General features: G+C 44.8%; 1 protein-coding gene across 7 annotated transcripts in view; it reads right to left on the bottom strand.

Moving 5' to 3' along the window:
- The window catches only part of nod2 (nucleotide-binding oligomerization domain containing 2), a 58,496-nt gene that overhangs the window by 8,609 nt on the left and 27,352 nt on the right, over positions 1-22,535 (bottom strand). For all 7 annotated transcript variants that reach the window (XM_038806703.1, XM_038806698.1, XM_038806699.1 and 4 more), the window contains 6 exons: positions 19,843-21,646; positions 6,676-6,759; positions 5,678-5,761; positions 2,259-2,342; positions 1,690-1,773; positions 1,492-1,575 (listed from right to left, as the gene is read on the bottom strand). In XM_038806703.1, the coding sequence (XP_038662631.1) occupies positions 1,492-1,575; positions 1,690-1,773; positions 2,259-2,342; positions 5,678-5,761; positions 6,676-6,759; positions 19,843-21,646 (2,224 nt within the window). The remainder of the gene's footprint in view (positions 1-1,491; positions 1,576-1,689; positions 1,774-2,258; positions 2,343-5,677; positions 5,762-6,675; positions 6,760-19,842; positions 21,647-22,535) is intronic.

The raw sequence follows: 22,535 nt of genomic DNA, 5'->3' as shown, positions 1-22,535 counted from the left end.
AGCCCCTTGATTCTCTGAACTGAAGTAGAATTTCTCCATTGCCATTTGCTCACCACGGTCCTCCATAAACATGACTGTAAATGAACTGGAATTTACACCCAATGTTTTTTTATTCTAAATGGGGTTGGGTAACATTAATTTGATTATTCAGCTCCTTAAATCACAGTGCATTTTTTTCCATTTATTCATTCATAGCAAAGTGAGCATCGCTGGTAAGGCCAGCATTCATTGTACACCTCTAACAGACCTGGAGAAGTGGTGGTGAACTGCCTTTACGAATTTCTCTAGTTGTGTGGGAAAGGTTCTCCCACAGTGCTTTTATGCAGGGAATTCCAGTGTCACCATCCAGTGATGCTGAAGAAACAGCGATAAAGTGGTGGCATGGTGACACAGTGGTTAGCACTGCTTCCTCACATCACCACGGACCTGGGTTTAATTCCGGTCTTGGACGAGCATGGGTGCTCTGGTTTCCTCCCACTGTACAAAGAGGTGCAGGTTAGGTGCAGTTGCGGAGATATGGCGAGGGAGTGGGCCTAGGTAGGGTGCTCTTTCAGAGGGTCGGTGCAGACCCGATAGGCCGCATGTAGGGGTTTTATTGATGTTTCCAAATGTTAAAGTGCATCACGTTAAAATGTTTTGGGGATTATGTAGACTATTGCTCTCAGTATCTTAATTAGATTGCTTTATAGAAGCTCTGAGTCTACTTTAGCAGCTAAGTGTTGAATGTGTGAGATACATGGGGATTAATGAACCACAAATCAATGGGGATGGGAAAACTGATGTTCGTTTGAATATTCAGATTCTGAACACCTAGGTATCACTTACCTACTAGCCAACACTTAGCTTGCCACCTAATTGTCGAGACATCCAGGTATTAAGTAGCAGCTACTAAAACTGTAAACAACATTTGGCTTTTAAACAATTTGAAATGCTCAGTTCTTAAACAAAAGCAACTCATTAGCACTTAATTTTATGAAGCATTTTAAACATTTATTGCAACTGCAATATCCCAGAGCAGTCGTACCATAGAGTCTACATTCCCACAGTGCTGAATTTAGTTAGGATTGCCGTGGGCATTGGCCTCTATGTTACAGAATTCCACAGCTGCTGCTTATATTACTATAGACTGAAGTACTGATGCCAGTGTCCCAAGACATGGAAACCTTGTTTCCCACATCACATGTTCACCTTTTGACATAATCTGCTTCTCGTGTCAGGAAATAATCAAGTAACAAAGTAAAAAGTAAAATGAAAGCAAATTGTTGTGGAAGCTAGAATCTGGAACAAAGACAGAAAATGCTGGCCAATCTAAGCAGGTCTGACAGCATCTATGGAGAGAGAAGGGAGCTAATGTTTTGAGTCGGGATGACTCTGTCACAGTAGAAAATGTTAAATCTCTTGCAGAACCATAAATATCAGTAACCAGAATAAGAAGTAACACGTGCTTTGGTATTTAGTTATTTTCCCATCTGATGTCTTGAAGACACTTACCAAAGCTCCTCAAGTATGGTGTTCTTTTTCAGCATTGAGGCCAATGCTCTGGCACCATGGCTGCCAACATTGTTGCCTACAAGACTAACGGTCAGAAAAGATTCCATTGAAATACATACTTAAAGGCAACAGTTTTTAAAAATGAAGTCTGAATCAATAAATTTTGTTTAGGGCATTACCGCACCAGCATACCCTTACCTTAGCCATAACATGCTTGTGTTATTCTCAAGAGCTGCTGCTAATGCACAAGCACCAGCATCTCCAATCTTGTTTCCCCAAAGTCTGGATAAACAGTGAAGTCAACATTTTATGAATCCTGGTGTTACAGAACTATCAAACACAGTGTAAAATGACCTCACGGTCACAGTGTAAGGCAGTGCTGGGTTACAGTACATGGGATCTGGTCATTTCAACTGTTCGTGCCTGATGGGGAAAGTGGCTGGGCTGGGCTGTCTTTTTGTTTTACACCTTTTCAGATTTTACTTTCCATCTGAGGTTTAAAAAGTTACCTCCAAAACCATACAAGTGATATGTCTGCATTTCTGTTATTTTAACAAATTTACACATTCTTTATCCATCACTATGAAGACACATTTTCTACAATAGAGTGATCTACTTAGCTCAACAGACAAATAAGATTACAAAGAGTTTGTTCTAATGTAAGTATTTATTGTTTGCTTTTCCAATCCTACGTGTATGAGGTGCGTATCGTGTTAAGTATCAGCATGCGAAATGCAGAACAGGGAAAGTAATAGTTAATGACCTACCCCAAGTACTGGATAGAGTTGTTCTGTTTTAAACCTTCCGCTAGCACTTCTGCTCCAGAAGCTGATAAGTGGTTGTTGCCTAGCCTGGGAAGGTTAAAGAATGAATACCAGGCATAAATAAGCACCATTTAAGGACATTTCATCCTGATCAACTATTGTAAAGATGGAATTCTCCACAGTCGCTCAGTTCTGAGATTCCTCACAGTGATGGGTAACCTTGGCTAGTGAGTGGGCTGCATGAGTGGCCCTCCTTCGTCTCATTGAGTTTGAGATTAAAAATGGTCACTAACCATGAACCCATGAATAAGATTGAATACATTAAATACACGCCAAATATAAGAAGGCAAATGGAGTTTGTCCTTCATTGCTAGAGGGATGGAGTTTAAGACTAGGGAGGTTATACTACAATAGTATAAGGTGTTAGTGAGGCCACACCTGGAGTATTGTGTTCAGTTTTGGTCTCCTTACCTGAGAAAGGACGTACTGGCACTGGAGGGTGTGCAGAGGAGATTCACTTGGTTAATCCCAGAGGTGAAGGGGTTGGATTACGAGGAGAGGTCGAGTAGACTGGGACTGTACTCGTTGGAATTTAGAAGGATGCGGAGGGATCTAATAGGAACATATAAAATTACGAAGGGAAAAGATAGGATAGATGAGGGTAGGTTGTTTCCACTGGCGGGTGAAAGCAGAACTAGGGGGCATAGCCCCAAAATAAGGGGAAGTAGATTTAGGAGTGAGATTAGGAGGAAAGTCTTCACCCAAAGGGTTGTGAATCTATGGAATTCCTTGCCCAGTGAAGCAGTTGAGGCTCCTTCATTAAATGTTTTTAAGATAAAGATAGATAGTTTTTTGACGAATAAAGGGATTAAGGGTTATGGTGTTCGGGCCAGAAAGTGAAGCTGAGTCCACAAAAGATCAGCCATGATCTCATTGAATGGCTGAGCAGGCTCGAGGGGCCAGATGGCCTGCTCCTAGTTCTTATGTTCGAAAGTTCTTATAATGAGTTATAGTAAACACTTTATCATTCATATATTAAAAGAACTATTAAGCTCCTAAGGAAGCCAAAATACAGTTGCTAAAGGTAACAGTAACTCAAAACCCCATTATTCCACGAGACAAAAATCAAGAGATTTGATACAAAAATCATTGCTGCTATTTTATTCAAACGCAAAACAATATAGATTGAAGGGGTTTATAAACCTTATTCATGGCTTACTGAATCTCTAACAAGTCAAATCTCTTCACAAAATCTAAAGCTGGTGCTCCAGCTATATAATAATTAACAAAAAACATTTACTTATTCCTACACATACAGCAGAAAGATCCCCGTCCCACACAAATACCACCTCCTGTGGATGTGTTGGTTAATAATCAGGATCCATGCTGATTTTTTATCTCCTGAACAAAAGGATTCTGACATCAGTCCTGGCAAAGACCACCCTGACCCTAATCCAAAACTGCAGCACAGGCACCAACCTTTAACAAGAGAATTATGAGACAAAATTTGATAGCTAAACAGAAAAGATGACCAAATGTTTGGTCAATGAGGTAGTTTTAAAAGGAGTGCCTTAAAGGAGGAAAGAGAGAGTAGACAGCAGAGGGGTTTAAGGAGGAAATTCCAGCGTCTAGGACCATGGCAGCTCAAAGCATGACTACCAATTCTGGAGAGATTAAAATAAGGAATGCACAAGAAACCAGAATTAAAGGTGCACAGATATCTCAAGAGGTTTGTCTGAATGGAGATTACAGAAATAGGGGGCTGTATTTTATGTCTCCCCGCAAGATATATTTTGGCTGGAAGGGGCATGTAAAATAAGGTCCATAATACGGACAGTGGGCAGGCACCAAAATCGGCATCGCACTCCACATTCAAGTAAGTAGTCAAGGGTCAATTAGGCTTGTTATATTCACATTACAGAGAGAGGCGAGATGGAATGGATTTCTAAACAATAAGAAAACACAACTGGCTTTGCTATGCTTAGAATCAAATCAAGGAAAGGATGTCCCGAAGCGTGGTACATTGGCGAGACCATGCAGACGCTGCGACAACGAATGAACGGGCATCACACAACAATCACCAGGCAGGAATGTTCCCTCCCAGTCGGGGAACACTTCAGCAGTCAAGGGCATTCAGCCTCTGATCTCCGGGTAAGCGTTCTCCAAGGCAGCCTTCAGGATCGCTCGAGAACGCAGAATTGCCGAGCAGAAACTCATAGCCAAGTTCCGCACACATGAGTGCGGCCTCAACAGGGACCTGGGATTCATGTCGCATTACATTCACCCCCCACCATCTGGCCTGGGCTTGCGAAATCCTACCAACTGTCCTGGCTTGAGACAATTCACACCTCTTTAACCTAGGGTTATCCCTATCTCTGGATCTGTAAAGACTTGATTACCTGCAAATGCTCGCATTCCAAGCATTGTCTGGCATCTTTGAATTTGTCTATATATATGTTTCTGGAACATACCTCTTCATTCACCTGAGGAAGGAGCAGTGCTCTGAAAGCTAGTGTTTGAAACAAACCTGTTGGACTTTAACCTGGTGTTGTAAGACTTCTTACTGTGCTCACCCCAGTCCAACGCCGGCATCTCCACATCATAGAATCAAATCGAAAAGGTATATGTATTTTCATCAAAGGGTGAAGTGTTTTTGCAAGCTGACGCCCCATTTAGCCTTAAGCATTCATGCTGCTTTTTAAAGGCGTTCACTTACTCCATAGAGGCTGAAGTGAGGTGAATTTCAGCAGGCATCTTTATGTTTAGCCTTATCCTTCTTTAGGCCTTAATGTTTTTACTAATGTGCGATAATGTGCAGGGTAATGGAGGTGGTGGAGGAAAAAAAACATTTGTATCAGAAGGTGGATTTGTACAGCAAGTAATTTCTTTTACCAATGCTTTACTATATGTTAACTTAATTAATTACAGCATCAGTAAGTAAACAGCCTTCTACGTCGAAGCAGAGATCCTGAAACTGCAAAGCCCTTTTATGAGATCACAAATGAAGCTCTATTTTACCGCCGAACCATATCTATTGTGATAAGTTTCCATGTCGGAGGAATTCAATCCACTGGGAATAATTGCTTCTGTTTGTGAACCTTCAGGGTCCTTCCCAAGTACCTTAGAGGGAAGACATGCCAGTTTCTAGCTGGAAACAGTTTTGTTGAGGCTTTATAGTGTAGTCAGTAATGCAGGCATACCCCCTTAATGGAGGATGGAATGATGAGTGGACTAAGCTGCTCCAAGCTGAATGGAATTTATAGCAGAACTTGGTGTGGGACAGAAGATTGGCGGAGCCTGGTTCGACGACAAATTCAAATCCACTTCAGATGATTCATCTAATTTAACCCCAGGTTGGAATTACAGGTTTTTAATCTTTAATCGCTCCCTTTCTTGAACCTTCCCGGTAACATTAATCTTACCTTAATGCGAGAAAGTTGTCCTTATGTTTAAGAAGCTTTGCAAAATTCTGGGTGCACGCATCAGTTAAATTGTTGTGATACAATCTTCAAAACAAAAAATAGGAATTTGAACAGTCAACCCATTTCCCCTGAATATACTTTTCTATTCAATCAGATTATTATTCTTCACAGATTTGGTGCAGCACTTATTAGCTGTTTCATGAAAATTCATATTACACTTGAATGGGAAACTATCTGAAGTAAGGAGGAAGCAGATATGCACCCACTGGGGAAGTGGGGTGTTGGATGATGATGGGAAAAGAATTGAGGGGGGAGGCGTATCGTGCTAAACCTTAATATAGATTATGCTCCATCTGTCCAAATTTCAGGGTTGCCTGGACCACATTTCCAGCTCTTTACAAATGACTGTGTTGGAATAAACAAGTCCATTTGCACATCTCGACATCACCTTCCATTCTACTTTCTTACATCTACTCCCTTACAGTAGATATACCTTCCTCAGAGTGGCAATCTCTGGGAGGTGGGAGGCTTTGGGGGGGTTGGGCCGGGTCATACTGGGATGTGGGGTTGGACCGGGTTGGTGTCGGGCCAGGCTTCGGGGGTGGGGTGGACCCCCTGGGGGTTCGTGTGTTTGCAGGGTGTCCTGTGCGAGGCTACATCTGGCTGTTTGAATATTTACTCGGGAGTTAGAGGGGATTTTTTTGCCTCCAACTCTTTCAGAGTAACTATCCGGGTAAAACTGGCAGAGCCAAAGTTATTGATTCAAATCACTTCTGTCATGTGGTTCCCAGCCCGACACAATTGCCCAGAGGAAGTTAACACTCTGGGCAATTGCTGGGTAACTTCGGAGAAGGAAATCCACTACATTATTGGGGTACCCCCTAAATGCGATGCTGGGGAACCTGGACCATTAAATATTTTCTTTTTAAATCAATGAGCAATTTATCAACATTAAACAGTGCCATTCCAAGTGAAATACCCAGTTTAACTGTTCTTACGCAATCTTTTGTAAATTACAGCTGTCAAGGGCTCGTTCAACCAGTTTGGAGACTCCTTGATCAGAAATATTATTTCCCCGGAGACTGCAAGACATAAACAAAAAAATTGGTTACACAACATAATCAACGTAAATAAAAAGAACTGAAAGAATCAATACAACACCATTTTAAGACATATGTTCCATTGTACATTATTTTTGATTGGAAATGTCTAATCACAGTACTGGTGTTCAATCCCCTGGTAAGATAACATGAATCTAATATTGTTTTCTAAATTGGTTACTTCAATCAGGGTTGTTGGACTAAGACAGACCAAAGTCACCATTTTGCCACCCCACTGTGCCCAGCGCTGATCTCATTGTACCGGGAGCATTGCGCGAGAGGTCCAAACTGGGCTATGCACCGGGCACAAAACAGCACACGAGTCACCCAACCTGTGGTTCCCAGCACGATCTGGATCATTCACTCACTGGGCGTGATCGAGAAAATCATATTTAAATGAGCCATTAGGCTCCCGGGAGTCACCGGCCATTCCGGCAGGGCCTTAACCAGGCACCAATTAGTACTGGTCTCCCCAAGCAGGATGGCGACTGCAGGGGTCTCAGAAGCCATTGGAGCCTCTGGGTGGTCACGGACAGGACAGGCAGCACCTGGCTCCTGGGCACTCCCAGGGCTGGCAGTGCCAAGTGTCAGGGCCTGAGGGGTGGCCATGTCCATGAAAGAGGGGCGAAGGGGAATCATGAAGAATGGGGGTCAAAGGGGGGTATGAAGGGATGTCATAAAGGTTGGGGGGTAAATGGGGAGGGGGTCCTGAAAGTGGGTGGTCCCTCAATGACCCCATAGCTGGGTGTGCTCCCCTGGGGGGAGGGGTTTGTTAATGCACATGTCTGTGGGGGAGGGGGGGGGGGGGGAGTGGCATTGTCCACAGGTGAGAGGTGTGTGGGATCCTCAAGCTCACTTAGAGATTTGGGTACCCTTTCAAAATGGCGCCTCGATCTTTGAGGAGCCAGCCTTGCCGGCATATTCAGCTCCCCACTGCGAAGTGTGGGCGAGACAAAGGGGGAACGCCCAAGCCCCAGAAAATGAATAAATGTACATGAATCCAGATCTGGCTCTCACCCAGAAAAAACGGCAGGAAACATGCTGCCAAACTTGTCAAAAATGATTGGGGGCGCAATTCTTCGGAAAGATTTGTAGCTGTTGTAGCGAGCGGGAATTGCCGCGAGCTTCCCGGCGTTCGGCCCAGCGAGGCCAGCAACATTAATTGATCCAGTTGACGAGGCTTCACGTGCTTCTCGCCGCAAATATAAGCTCGCCAGCCCCCTCCCCCGCTAACAAGGTTGAACAGCACTTGCTCAGCCAACTCCAACCAGCTAGCAACCATGGCGCCCAGAAGACCAGCCCCAAGATTCGGGGATGCTGACCTAGGGTGGCTCCTAAACACAGTGGAGGCCAGGAGCGATGTCCTTTTCCCCTGAGGGTCCCGGAGGGTTAGCCATAGGGCAGCCAATGCTGCCTGGTACGAGGTGGCGGCAGATGTGAGCACCGGGAGTGTGACCAGGAGGACTGGCCTCCAGTGCCGAAAAGAGGTCAATGGCCTACACCAGGCAGCACGAGTGAGTAGACACCAACGCCTGACCCCACCCCCCCCCCCCTCGGACACCGCACAAGTGAGGAACTAGCGGGTTCCACCCAGAGGACCTGCCAAATGTGAGTTATTGCCTTACTGACTGACCCATCCCTCCCACTGACTACATGTCCATATGTCCATTCTCTCGCAGGTCCTCAGCCAATGGCGACGGCCCATCCCAGGTGACCACCTCGCAGGACAGCTCCGAGGATGCCACCATAATAGTCGTGGCACAGCTGTCAACCCCACCCTCCACCAGTGCAGATACACACACGTTGGTGGAAAACGTTAGTGGTCAGGCTTAAGGGGCTCAATCTGTTGAGCACCACACAGCACAGCTGCTGATGTATATCAGGTGGAGGCAGGAACCCCCCAGGCAAAACAGCACTTGGAGGGCTGCTGGATCCCAGGACCCAGCTGGGTCCCAGCCTGAAGCTGAGCAAGAACAGGGTTACCCTGAACTGATGGAGACAATAGGGAGCAGCCGGGACATTCAGAGGGAGATGTCAGCATCATCACTCCAGCTAATCTATAGCCGATTGGAGGTGTCCCCAAAGCTACGGGCGCAGGAGATGGTGCCAGCAATGAGTGGCACCGAGGCCAACACTGCTAGGATGGTGACCGCAGGGAGAGCCTGGTGCACGACGTCGGTACCATTAGTGAAGGTGTCGGTGATGGTCGTGGCTGAGGGTCCACGCAGAATGTCTGCCTCGCTGGGGGAGCAGGTCGCCTGCACAAATAAATATATGTCTCTAAGAATAGCTAATGCCTATAAAATCAATCAGTGGAAATTGACTTAAATGGAATAACACAGATAAAGTTTTATGATGAAGGAGAATGGAAGATTTTGTTCAGTATTTTAATTAAGCAATTGTGAAATTGCTGTTTCTATGAGAATCTGTAGCCATGAGAGAGGGCTAACAGTTAACTCTGATATTTGCGACCTACGAGAATGTGTGTATTTGGTCTGTGAATATTAATATCTCTCTCCTAAGATTTATCTTCTGAGAAGTAACCTTGAGTTTATAATTTGCAACTATAGAATGGGCTCCATGCGGGTGATGTCCTGCTCTCAAATGGGAATGGCCAAGACATTGCAGAGCTTGTCCCAGTTACAGGTGGACATTGCCAAGGCGCTGCAGAGCATGGCCCAGTCACTGAGGAGCATCGCCGAGGATGTCGACACGATGGTGTGGGCCATAGGGAACCGCCAAGGCTGGCAGAGCCAGATGATTCAGGAGCAGCTGACCCTCCGTCCCAAGGTGAACCCCAGGGCCCTATGGGCACTGACCAGGAGAAGGGGACGCCAACCCGGATGCATCCCATGAGTGGGGATGGTGCCCATCAGCTCCCCCAAGTTCCACTCCTCAGATGAGGCCGCGTCTCACAGTCAGCACGCGGGACAGGGTGGCATGGCTGTGCTGTTGTCAAGTGCGCCATGGCCCTCTGGCCTCAGAGCCTCCAGAGGTGCCCGCCAGGGGCATCGAAAGCCATTGGACGAGGTAAGCAGCTGGCGGCCTCCACCTCTGAGGTGCATCCTGGGGAGACACCTAGGCATCGTGGTAGAGCAAAGAGGGCCAAGCGCATTGTGGATCACTGAGGGCACGGGAGGAGGGGGTGAGGAGGATGGCATCATTGGGAGATTGGGACTTGTATTACACATCAAACACATTGTGCACAACCATTTGGCTACTCATCTCCTTAGCTCCTAACAGAAGCCCTTCCGACAGGTTCACGCTTTTCAAAAGGAGTACTAATTGGTGCCAGCTGGGGAGGCCACTGAATGACAGGAGGCTGTTGGATATGGGGTGGCTGACATTAATTGTATGGAAATAGGGCTTAAGTGGTGATAATTGGTTTCTCGCTACGATATGGCAAGATCCTGATTTTGCCTAAGGGAGCGGGTCGGTTGCATCGTAAACCGTTTGGCGCCTGGCGCAGGTCTCGTTTTTTGGCCTCTTCCCCTATTCACTGGCCTCATTTTGCTTCAGTGGGAGTGCAACGAGGCCGGAGAATCATGCCCTAGTTATTTTTTGGGAGAATCACGCCCCAAAGGTCTGACTGCAAAATCCTTCAGGTAACTGCATCTTCAGGTGACAACTTAAATTCTCTACAGCCACGAGTATCCATGCTCAAGAATGTTATCTAGTGGGATGAATATCTCCAGAACATATCCCTAAAATACATTTGTTATTTGATTCTGTTCAAATCTGGAGATAATTCATGAGTTGTAGCCTCGGGTGGGCCTCCACCTCTTCCAATTTACACTTTCTTAGCCGATATCTTTTTGCTTCTGATCAATCACAAAAGCTCAAAAAGAATGTTTTCAATCTTGGTTTGGCTTACCAGAAAATTCGATTACAATGTCTATTGGATGTGATCCTCATACACCAATGTAGCCTTTAAAATAGTATTTTGCTCCACTTAGTGTATAATATAAGTACTGCATTGTGTATAGCTAGAGGTTTCAAATTAATATTAAGACATGAACTCAAAACATTCCAGCGATCCCAGAATAACCTATTCATTAAAAAATTCACATTTAAGCACAAGAATGAACTAAAGAAATTGTGTTCTGACATTAAATGCTTCACATAAATTTTGTTGGATAGCGGATTAACTTGTTTTTAGTTCACTTGTATGGAGAATTGTGTGTGGTCTTTAAACATAAGCAGATTTTGTAGGTTTTGGACAATTGGTGATCAGGGTGCTGGATTCTCCGATTTGCAGACAGCGGGATAACAGTGGGCATTTTACGCCAGAAGAAACGGCGCTAAAGCTGCTCCGATCCTCTGTCACATAGGGGACTAGCAGCCACGCAGCATACAGTCCCCGGTTTTAACTCCAGAAACGGCCGAAGAATTACCTGGTCCGTGGCCACGCATGCACACAGCGGTGGCCTGCGGCGGCTGCGTCATGCAACATGGCGCCGGCCACTCGCGGACCCAGCCTGCCACATACTGTCCCCCAGTAACCCCCCTCGCCCTCTCCGGACCATCCCTCACTAGTGCGCCCGGCCCCCGCCAAATTCCCTCTGCCCATGGAACAGCTCTCTCCCTCCCCCCTTCCCCCGGACGGGTCGGCGCTAGACTCAGTCCGCAGCCGCCACGTGGGGTCGACGAAAGAAAATAGAATGAGTGGCCCACGCCGTCGGGAGCTCGACCCATCGGGGGAGGAGCACCGAGGGAGGGCCCCAGGTGACGTCCTGAGGCCATCCATACGACGTGCGTCGTACTCCCAGAGTATGCTGTTTTGAGGGGGCGGAGCATCGCAAAAGCGGCGCCACCCCCGATTTCGGCACTAACGTGGATTGTCCGGCCGATCGCCGAACGCGATTTCAGCATCAGCGACCGGAGAATACGGTCAGAAGAATACAATTTGCAAGAGAAGGCCATTCACCGACCAATATTAATCAACACAAATAATATTCATCAATAACATTTTGCAAAGTAATTAAAGTATTTACAAATATTAATCTGAAAAGAAAACATACAATAATTAACTTTAGGCTTAATTAAATCCATGAATCACCACAAATTAAGGTAGTTATTTAAACCATGGAATTTTTTTTATTCAGCTAACAAATAGAAATTGGTCTGTTGCTGGTGGTTTTGGAGGATTGTCACGTCTCAAACAATAACTTCCAGAGTTCCATGTTTGTTTTTTATAAGTTTAGAGTACCCAATTAATTTTTTCCAATTAGTGGGCAATTTAGTGCGCCAATCCACCTAACCTGCACATCTTTGGGTTGTGGGGGCGAAACCCACGCAGACATGGGGAGGATGTGCATACTCCACACAGACAGTGACCCAGAGCCGGGATCGAACCTGGGACCTCGGCGCCATGAGGCAGCAGGGCTAACCCACTGCGCCACCATGCTGCCCTCAGAGTTCCATGTTTAACCACACATCTGCAGTCCCCAGAAGTTTTGGTTTGATTTCCATGCAGACAGGTAGCCTCACTGTTAATGCTACAGCAAAATCTGGCCCAATTAATGTGCAGGTGAAACAGAGACCAGACGGAAATCAGTATATGAATCCGTGTTCAAAAACAGGTTAGTAATCAGAAAACCTGAAGCATATATGGATCTAATGGGTGTGATTCATCGGAAAAATTTCCAACCCCGGTTTCACGCACGTTTGGTGGGATGTTTCTCAAAGGCTGCAGTGCAGAGATTGACACCGCTATTCAATGGTACTTAGCCACGTTTTAGGTCTCAGGATGTTTCTCCCCTTCGAAGCCACACTTAGGAAGATTTCCTGAACTGGGAGCTGAGTTAGCCGACAGAACCAGCACATTACAGATCCAGAGCCATTTTAAAGGCTGTCCTGATCTCTACACACCTCCCCCACTTCAGGTCCACCACTTTTAGAACCCCCCCCCCCCCCCCCCCCCCCCGTTTCACACCCCCAACCTTTGTTCGGCCCCCTCAAATCTCCCCTCACTCCCTCCTTTCATGGGCATAGCCCCCCAGGCCCCAACCCTTGGCAGGGTCAACCTGGCACCCTGATTCCTTGGCACTGCCAAGCACCTTACCAGGGTACAAACTGGCAGTGCCAATGTATCCAGGTGCCAGGAGATCACCTTGCCCTGTCCCTGACCAACTGGGGGTGCCCTAATGGCCTTCGGGCCCCCCCCCTTGAGATGCCACAACGCCTGACCCATGATTATGAAAACCAACACTAAACGGTGCCCAGTTGAAGCCTCATGGGTGCAACTGTTGACTCCCGGATGAATTGGCGTCCTGATATTTAAATGAGTCATTAAAATATCATTATCTGGGCATGATCCATATTGCACCGGGCGCCGCATGTTGTGTGACTGGTGTGAGATTTTGTACCCAACAGAGCCTAACTTGGGGCACTACTGCGATTCACCTGTCACGGAGCAGGGAGCGACATGGTGGCCAAACCATGCCCTATATCACTTCTCATTTCTAAACTCCAATGAGTATAGACCAAACCTGCTTTAACATTTCTTGCTTCCCTGTTCTTCATGCTAAAGCAGACAAGTTCACATTTTCCCACATTATACTCCATCAGAAACTGAACTGGACTAGTCTTGAATGAAATGAATGAAAATCGCTTATTGTCACGAGTAGACTTCAATGAAGTTACTGTGAAAAGCCCCTAGTCGCCACATTCCGGCGCCTGTCCGGGGAGGCTGGTACGGGAATAAATCTTATAAATACTGTGGCCACAAGAGCAGGTCAGAAGTTAGGAATAGCTTGCCTATTGGCCACTATCTACAGGGCATAAATCAGGATTGTGCTGGAATACTCTCTACTAGCCTCTCCAACATAGCCTGGATGAGTGCAGCTCCAACAATAGGAAGTTTGACAAATAACTGGACAAAGCAGCCCAATGTAGGGGCTAGTTTAGCACATTGTGCTAAATCGCTGGCTTTTAAAGCAGATCAAGGCAGGCCAGCAGCACGGTTCAATTCCCGTAATAGCCTCCCTGAACAGGCGCTGGAATGTGGCGACTAGGGGCTTGTCACAGTAATTTTATTGAAGCCTACTCATGACAATAAGCGATTTTTGTTTTTTCATTTGATTGGCATCCCCATCCACAAACAGACACTCCCTCCACCACTTACAAACAATGGCAGCCATGTGTAACATCCACAAGAAGCACTGTAGGAACTCACCAAAGTTCCTTAGGCATCACTTTCCAAACCCATGGCCCCTTCCATTTGCAAGGACAAGGGCAGCAGACACATTGGAACACCACCATTGTAACTTGGAAATATATCACTGTTCCATCAATGTCCTAGAGCCAAAATCCTGAACTCCCTCCCTAACAGCACTGTAGATATACCAATATCACAAGGACTGCAGCGGTTCAAGAAAGCAGCTCATCATCACCTTCTCCAAGACGTAAGGATGGGCAATAAAGGTTGGCCTAGCCACCAATGCCCACATCACAGAAAATGAATTAAAATCGGAGAATTTTTTGCCCACTCACTTAACCCATCTAAATCTCTCTGCAGACTCCTTGGGTGGAATTCCCCCCCCCCACCCCTTCTCTCACGCCGGGTGGGAGAATCACCGGGGCGCCACCCCCACGCGATTCTCCCACCCCCCCCAAATCAGCGCGGCGGGAATCATAGCTGGCCGCTCGGAGAATCGCCGCTTGCCTTTTGCAAATGGCGAGCGGCGGTTCTCCGGCCCGCATGGGCCGAGCGGCCGCCCCAACATGATAGGTTCCCGCCGGCGCCGTCCACACCTTGTCGCTGGCAGCAGGAACTGTGCGGGAACGCTGGCGGGGGGCGGCCTGTGGGGAGGGGGAAAGAGTGGGGTTCCTGCACCGGGGGGGGGGGGGGGGCCTCCGATGGGGTCTGGCCTGCGATCTAAAGGATCCATCCACCATCTTCTTGCGGGGCGGCCTCGGGGAGGATGGCAACCGCGTATGCGCGGGTGACTTCATTTATGCGACGCTGGCCGCGTCATTTACGTGGTGCCACTTTTTACGCGGCGCCAAGGCCCAGAGCGCGTAAAGTACGCGACGCCGCTCCTAGCCCCCCGGGGCGGGAGAATACAGGGCTGGGAGCAGGCTCCGACGCCGGAGTGAAACAATCCGGTTTTCATTCCGGCGTCGGGACTTTGTCTCCATTTTGGAGAATCACGCCCCTTATGTCCTCTTGATAACTTACTTTCCTATCTATCTTTTTTGCCATCAGCAAATTTAATAATCATACATTCAATCCCTTCATCCAAGTCATTAACATAACATAGATTGTAAATAGGTGAGATCCCAGCACTCCAGTAACAGGCTGACAGTCCCAAAATGACCCACTTATATCTACTTTTAGCTTCCTGTTAGCTAACCAGACATCTATAAATATTAACATGTTACCTTCTACATCATAGCTCTTGTTTTGTGCAGGAACCTTTGTCTTGTTAAATGCCTTTAAAAAATCAAAGATATCACATCTACAGGTTCCCCTTTATCCTCAAAGAATTCTAATAAGCAAGATTTCCATTTCACAAAATCTTGCTAACTCAATTTGAGACTATCCATAATTTCCTGCGTTAGCCACTGATGGTGCAAACTTCTCATATAGCCTTTCTTTCTTCTGCAAATATATATTGCCTTGAAAGTAATGGAATATTGCCTTAAATGTCTTCCAGTATTTCTCCACTGCCCTACTGTTGAACCTATTTTCCTGGTTCATTTTAGACAACTTTGTCCTCATATCCACGTAATTGCCTTTATATAAATTTAAGACTCTAGTATTACACCCACATTTCTCACACCCTCAAACCGAATGTGCAAAGCCTGTTTGCTGGTTGGGACTCAAAAATATTGCTAAAATCCTACCCGGCAAACCATCTATGAACTCACCTTCTCGGCTACCTTCTCCAATCTAATTCATCCAATCTATATGAAGATTAACATCACTCATGATTATTGCTGCTTCCCTCTTACAAACCCCCATTATTTCTTCCTGTATTCTATTCTACAGTGCAGCTACTATTAGGGGGCCGATAATCTACAACCACAAGCATTTTGCTATTTCTTATCTCTACTAAAAATGATTCTATATCTTGATGTTCTGAAAAAAGGTCATATCTCATGACTGTACCAATGTGATCCTTAATTCACAGAGCTACTCCACCACCTTTCCCAGCTTCATATTCTCCCAAAATGACATGTATCCTTGATTATTGAGGTCCTCGGTCATCTTGCAACCATATCTCTGAAATGATGAGCAGCTCATCATAGAATCTACAGTGCAGGAGGCCATTCGGCCCATCATGTCTTCACCGTCCCTTGGAAAGAGCACCCCACCTAAGCCCACACCTCCATCCTATCCCCGTAACCCAGTAACCCCACCCAACCTTTTTTTTGTACACTAAGGGCAATATAGCATGGCCAATCCACCTAACCTGCACATATTTGGACTGTGGGTGGAAACCGGAGCACCCGGAGGAAATCCACGCAGACACGGGGAGAACGTGCCGATTTCGCACAGACAGTGACCCGAGCCGGGAATCGAACCTGGGACCCTGGAGCTTTGAAGCAACTGTGTTAACGACTGTGCTACTGTGCTGCTCATGGATATGTATTTCTATTTGTGCTATCAATTCTTCCCTTTTATTGCAAATACTGTGCACATTCAGGTTCAGAGCCTTTAATTCTAACTTTTTACCATTTTTGCAAACTCTGGTCTTATGTACTAGTGTATCGCGATCAAAATGTTCTTATTTTTGAAGATTTTGTGTTAATCTGTGGAAATGCTGTGTGTGTGACTAATTTAATTAAGCTGGGGACAAAAGTGTCTATAGAATTGCAACTATCAAAGGGTCTAGGTGTGCAAAGCGGGTGTTTGAAGTAAATATGACCAACTTGGATGTTCGACAAATAAACACAACATGGGTAGAAATTTGCAATAAGAGACATGTGAGGATTTTGATTTTTAGCTGGTAAAGTTAAAAGGGAACTGAAAAGTTTTACAAGTTGAGGAAAAGTCATAAATAAACTTTGGAAAGGTTATTAAGTTTCATTTAACCCCAGAGTGAAATATTTTTATACTTTCATGACACTTAAATTCAGAGAGATGTTGCAAACAATAGTTATTAAAGATGAAAGAGAAAAAAAACATATTTGGGAAAAGGTTGGGAACTGTGTTGGGGGCGTAGCCATGTAAGATCCTGCAATGTGATAGAACTGGGAAAAAGGGCAAAGTGAAGTAGTTTTCAGCCACCCCAGAGAAGTGTCTGTTTGTTCCAGAAAGCAGCATTTTATTCAAAGCCTTAGATTGCCATCTTGTAGTGAGAGAGAGGCCCTGTGAAATAACTCCCCTATAGCAAGTCGGTTGTGCCTTATGATAAGTTTACTGGATTGTTATACATTAAATGTCTGCAAGGATTATGTGGTTATATGCTTGTAAATAATATTGCACGCACTCAGCAGTGTGACCTCCCGCCAGCAGGTGGCGTCAGATATGTTAGGTGCCATCCGGCCACCGCCAGAAGATTGTAAGGCATACATGAGGATAGTCGTGCATAAGTGTAGTTCCAGAAGAGTCTTATGTACTCCATGATAACTTGGTCTGTATCCGATCGTTACTCTACCATGTGCACATTAATAAATCCTAGTTCAGGCTCAGTCACCAGCAGTTCTGTAGATTCATTGCTAGACAAGAACACAGAACACAACAGGGTTGTTTATTTGAGAGTTTAACCAAGTAAGAATTTTTTGGGGAAATGTTCTGCAAGACTAATTTTTAACTGTGTAAATGTTATCTTGTGTGTTTAAGTTTTATTTTCTTTTGTTAATAAATTTACTATTTAAAATCTCCAAAAGTGTTATTGGAATTTGTGATTCCGGACTTCAACAGATATATCTTCTCATAATAAAATTCAAATTGAAAATTATTTTGATAGCTCTGGGATTTGGTCAGTCCAGCAATTACCATCTGCTATATCATAACAACTCTTACACTTATAGGCTCTGTCCCTTCCTGTCACAGTCTGGCTATCTTTACACATGTCACTACCTTGCTCTGTGTCTTTCCCTTTCTTTTTCCACATCTCTCCGCAGGTGGTCCCTCACCCTCACTATTTAGTCTGAAGCTCTCTCAAACGCCTTAGTTATACAGTTATATGCACCAGAACATTCGTCCCAGGACATTTCAGATGAAGATCATCCCAACAGTACAACTCACACTTTCTGCCATGGGTGCTAGTCCTCCATGAATCAAAACCCATTTCTCCTACACCTATCTTTAAGCCATGCCTTCAACTCTGTAATCTTATGATCCTGTGTCAAGAATGCCAAATTTCAAATTATCACAATTGGGGAAAAAGGTGCTTATTTGGTTGACAAGTCAACTCTGATTGTGTGAATTTCAGTGATGCAGGTACTAAAGCCTCACATCCCAGTGACTGGTTGATTGAATCAAACACCATGTGCATTCGATAGTTCGTAATAGGTAGAGTACAGACCATACTCAACTTTTTTTTTTAAATTTAGATTAGCCAATTATTTTTTCCAATTAAGGGGCAATTTAGCGTGGCCAATCCACCTACTCTGCACATTTTTGGGTTGTGGGGGAGAAGCCCACGCAGACACGGGGAGAATGTGCAAACTCCACACGGACAGTGACCCAGAGCCGGGATCGAACCTGGGACCTCAGCGCCGTGAGGCGGTTGTGCTAACCACTAGGCCACAGACCATACTCAACTAACCAACAATTACAAAGTCCAAAACAAAACATCGACTGTCAGGTGTGATTCCACGATTGGGCAGCACTTGCTGAACAATCCTGAATGTGTTAATAACTGCATTAACAACCAAATTAAGATAAAAAGTTGAGCTTGTGGCACGTCTTATTTATGCTCGTTAGAAGCAACATACAGTCATATAGAGAACCTGATTCGCAGCAAGCAAAAGGAATATATTCAAACATTGTATCTTTTTTGAATTACCCAGGACCTTGGAGAGCCTATTTGTTCCCCATTGCTTTCCCCATGGTAATGCTTCAGCCAATCGGAGTCACCTAGCCAGCCAATTAGCACCCTTTTCTCCTGTGGTATAAATTGTCGTGATTGGTTGAAATTTGGCATTTTTGCATTTGTCCTGTTAAGTGCAACATGAAAAGCTTCAATTACATGTTTTCTGCAATATTCAAGTTCTGTACTTCATATAATCATAGAATTATAGAATTTACGGTGCAGAAGGAAACTATTCTTCCCATCGAGGTCTGCACCAACCCTCAGAAAGAGCACCCTACCTCAGCCCACATCTCCACCCTATCCCCTCCCATCCACCCTATTCCCATAACTCCACCTAACCCAACCTTCAAGCGACTATTTCTCATCAGATTCAACAGGGCTAAAAAATCAAAAGCTACCACAAAACCTCACTAAATTAAGTGCTTGTTATAATCAAGTCCATTTATTAAAGCCTTTTCGTTGTCACAACGCATTTGTCAAATTAAATTCTATTCTTTTTCCCAACCATCCATCTCTGATGTGTTCCCAAATCAATATCTAGAAATGATTCATTTCCAATATTAGAGGAAAAATGGATTCATGGTCTTAAAATATTCCTGTCTTCCATTTTAATAACAAATCTATGACTACTGAACCAAAACTTTTCTTCAAATATCTTCATTACCTTTTTACGGATAACAGTAATTGGCAGCAAATGATCAATGTAGTTAGTTGGAGTTCAGGAATTATCAATTACTTTCTTTACCAAAAAAGCAGATAAAGGATGCAATGCAAACACGTTAAACATTCAACTGCTGGGCAGCACGGTGGCACAGTGGCTAGCATTGCTGCCTACGGCGCTGAGGACCCGGGTTCGAATCCCGGCCCTGGGTCACTGTCCGTGAGGAGTTTGCACATTCTCCCCGTGTCTGCGTGGGTTTCGCCCCCACAACCCAAAAGATGTGCAGGGTAGGCGGATTGGCCACGCTAAATTGCCCCTTAATTGGAAAAAATAATTGGGTACTCTAAATTTATTTTTAAAAAAACATTCAACTGCTAATGCTGGTGACTGTAAATTCCAGTTAAAAACACTTACTAAATAGATTGGCAAATGTCCAAGCAGGGAATGAGCTGTTCAATTCCCAAATCACCGACCGAATTGTAATCCAGCTGTAAACCCACGGGATTTTTCAAGTGTTTGAGGACGTAAGCAAGAGCAGTGCACTCAACTGGCCCGATTCCACAGTAGGTCAACTTCAAGTGATCCACCTCCAGTCTACGAACAGCTTGTTTGGCCAAATCACTGTCCTGCATTTCATAAATGCATTTAATCCACCATACAAATTCTGGCAAAGCATGCATACTTTTCTTCTCGCCCCCAAAAGCTGGAGGTATAGATAGGAAATGTTTCAGTATGCTCTTTACTAAACATTTTTTAACCAGTTTGTACTTCTTGGATCGCCTCCGGACGAGAGAAGTCTTCCCCATCAGGTTCCTGTGCCTACAGGACAAAAGCCCAGAAACAAAGCTCGCTGTTATTTGGAGATTTGATCTCTCTGCCTCCTGTAAGATAGCTTCACTTCTCCCGTCTTGTGGGTCATCTGACTGGTGGCAATAAAATGGCCAACCCTTAAAGCATTGGGATGTTTTCCCCTGTTTGTGTTTGAATAATGAGCAAAGAGTAGATTGTCCTATCCTATCATTTAAAGTGATGTACAGTGCCGCAAAGAAACACTGGACAGTGATGTGAATAAACTCATAGTTTCTATTATTACCGACACAACATGCATGTGAGAGACTATGACTATGGACGAGGAAGCCTAAAGAAATGTCCTCTTCAGATACCTCAGCCTCTCGTAGCTGTGCAGCTGAGAACATGTAACAGCAAGAGGATAAACCATCCAGTGCTAATTTGCTGAGGTGGAGGATTGTCGCAAAACGGCTCAGTAGAACTTCATTAATTCCTTGACTGCTGTGTGTGAAATGCAATAAAAAATGCTCCAGAATCAGCAGATAAACATCAGTCATAGTGTGAGTGAAATCACTGCCATTCTGCAGTAACTGCTCATGGCACTTTGACACTATCCAACAGAAGAAAGGCACATGGCAAAGTCCATGAAGAGCCGAATTTGCCTCAACAAAATCTAAAATATTTTCCGCACTTGAAGTGCTGCTGTGGCATTTCTTTATGAACATTTTAATTCCCTCCCGTGAGAATCCTTTTAAAGTGACCTCCTTCTGCAGATATTTCCTTAAACTCACAGTCACTGCAGCAGGGCGGCTGGTCATAACCTTTTTTGTGTTCTTCATCAAGTTTCCTTGGAGCAGATTAAAGATCAGATTCAATGCCGTGGTGGGTTTGGTGGGAGAGCAGTGCTTTTCTTCATCAGTAAATTGGAGTTTAAATTCATCAAACCCATCGAGCATGAACATGATCTCCTCAGGGTGGTCCAGGATGTATTGGAGCACGTCATCTTGCTGATCGTCAGGCCAGCAGCAATGTTCAAACAATAACATTTTAAACGAAATGGGTTGATCAATGAAGTTTAACCTCCTGCAGCTGAAAGCAAATATAAAGGTGAAGCTCTGGAATGCTCGTTTCGTTGCCCACAGTTGTTGCATTTGCTGCAGTGAAGTGCTTTTCCCACTTCCTGCTTCCCCGGTGATTAAAACAGTATCTGCATCTTTATTTGATACTCCATCTGGTCCAAAGATGTCTTCCAGTCCGATAAGGAAAGACAAGCAGCCAGTTTCAGCAGCAGTATTTGATATTTCCAAGACACAATCCACATAAATATCCTCCAGGCACATATTTTCAGTTCCTGCATAGTTTGTTAGAAATCGAGACTGAGCAGCCAATGTGGAACTCAACTTTTCCTGATACTTCAAGCAGACGTTACCTAAAAGTGAGCAAAATGCATAAAAGGTACAGATTTTACTGCAATCTTTGTACTGCTATTGGTGCACTGTCTTAGCAACATGCAGTCAGCATCAGCCACAGATAAGTTTTCCTTCATCACTTTCGCAAGTAATTCCTAACAGTTTTCTGAAATCATCTTGGGAATTATACTGAAAAGAAATAACCTGAGATTTCTAACTTTTGGACAGTTTTTTTCCTTTTGTTTTTAAGGAGTATTCGGTAATCTGTTCCATTTCTTGACTATCTTACGTCACCGTAAAATCATTTCTCAGACTCTACTTTAAGATGCCTAGATTTACACACGGTAACTGCTTTACGGAACACCTTTGTTCAGTCTGCAAGTAAGACCCTGAACTTCCTGTCGCTTATGTCATGTCAATTCTCAGTCTTGCTCCCAATCCACAGCAGGCCAAGGACAGGACGTTTAGAGTTCCAATGAAGCTCAATGCAAGCTCAAAGGACAGTGCCTCATCTTTTCTCTCAGCAATTTACAGCCTTCTGGTCTCAACACTGAATTCAACAATTTTAGATCATAACCTCTGCTTCCATTAAAAAAATTTTTTTTTGCAGGTTCTATTTTCTTCTCATTTATTTTTTATTCCTTCACTTTGCATTTGGACAGCTACTATGCAGCCATTCACACCTCATCTAGATGCATCTTTTGGTTCTTTACCCAGTAGACCCTTGGTTTTCATATCATGAAACCTTTTGTCATGTGAGCTCTCCTTCCCTCCACATTATCATAGACTGTCCCTTTGCTCCTCATTTCCCTCCCCATCTTTCACTTGAACAAACCCCTTTAAATTTCTACTTTTGCTTTGTTCAAATGAAGGGTCAAAAATGACTAGAAGCGTTAACTCTGTTTGTCT

Source organism: Scyliorhinus canicula, chromosome 9 (genome assembly GCF_902713615.1).
Source record: "Scyliorhinus canicula chromosome 9, sScyCan1.1, whole genome shotgun sequence".
NCBI classification, from domain to species: Eukaryota; Metazoa; Chordata; class Chondrichthyes; order Carcharhiniformes; family Scyliorhinidae; genus Scyliorhinus; species Scyliorhinus canicula.
The sequence above is the reverse complement of the archived record's forward strand: the minus strand, read 5'-3'. Positions and strand labels throughout refer to the sequence as shown.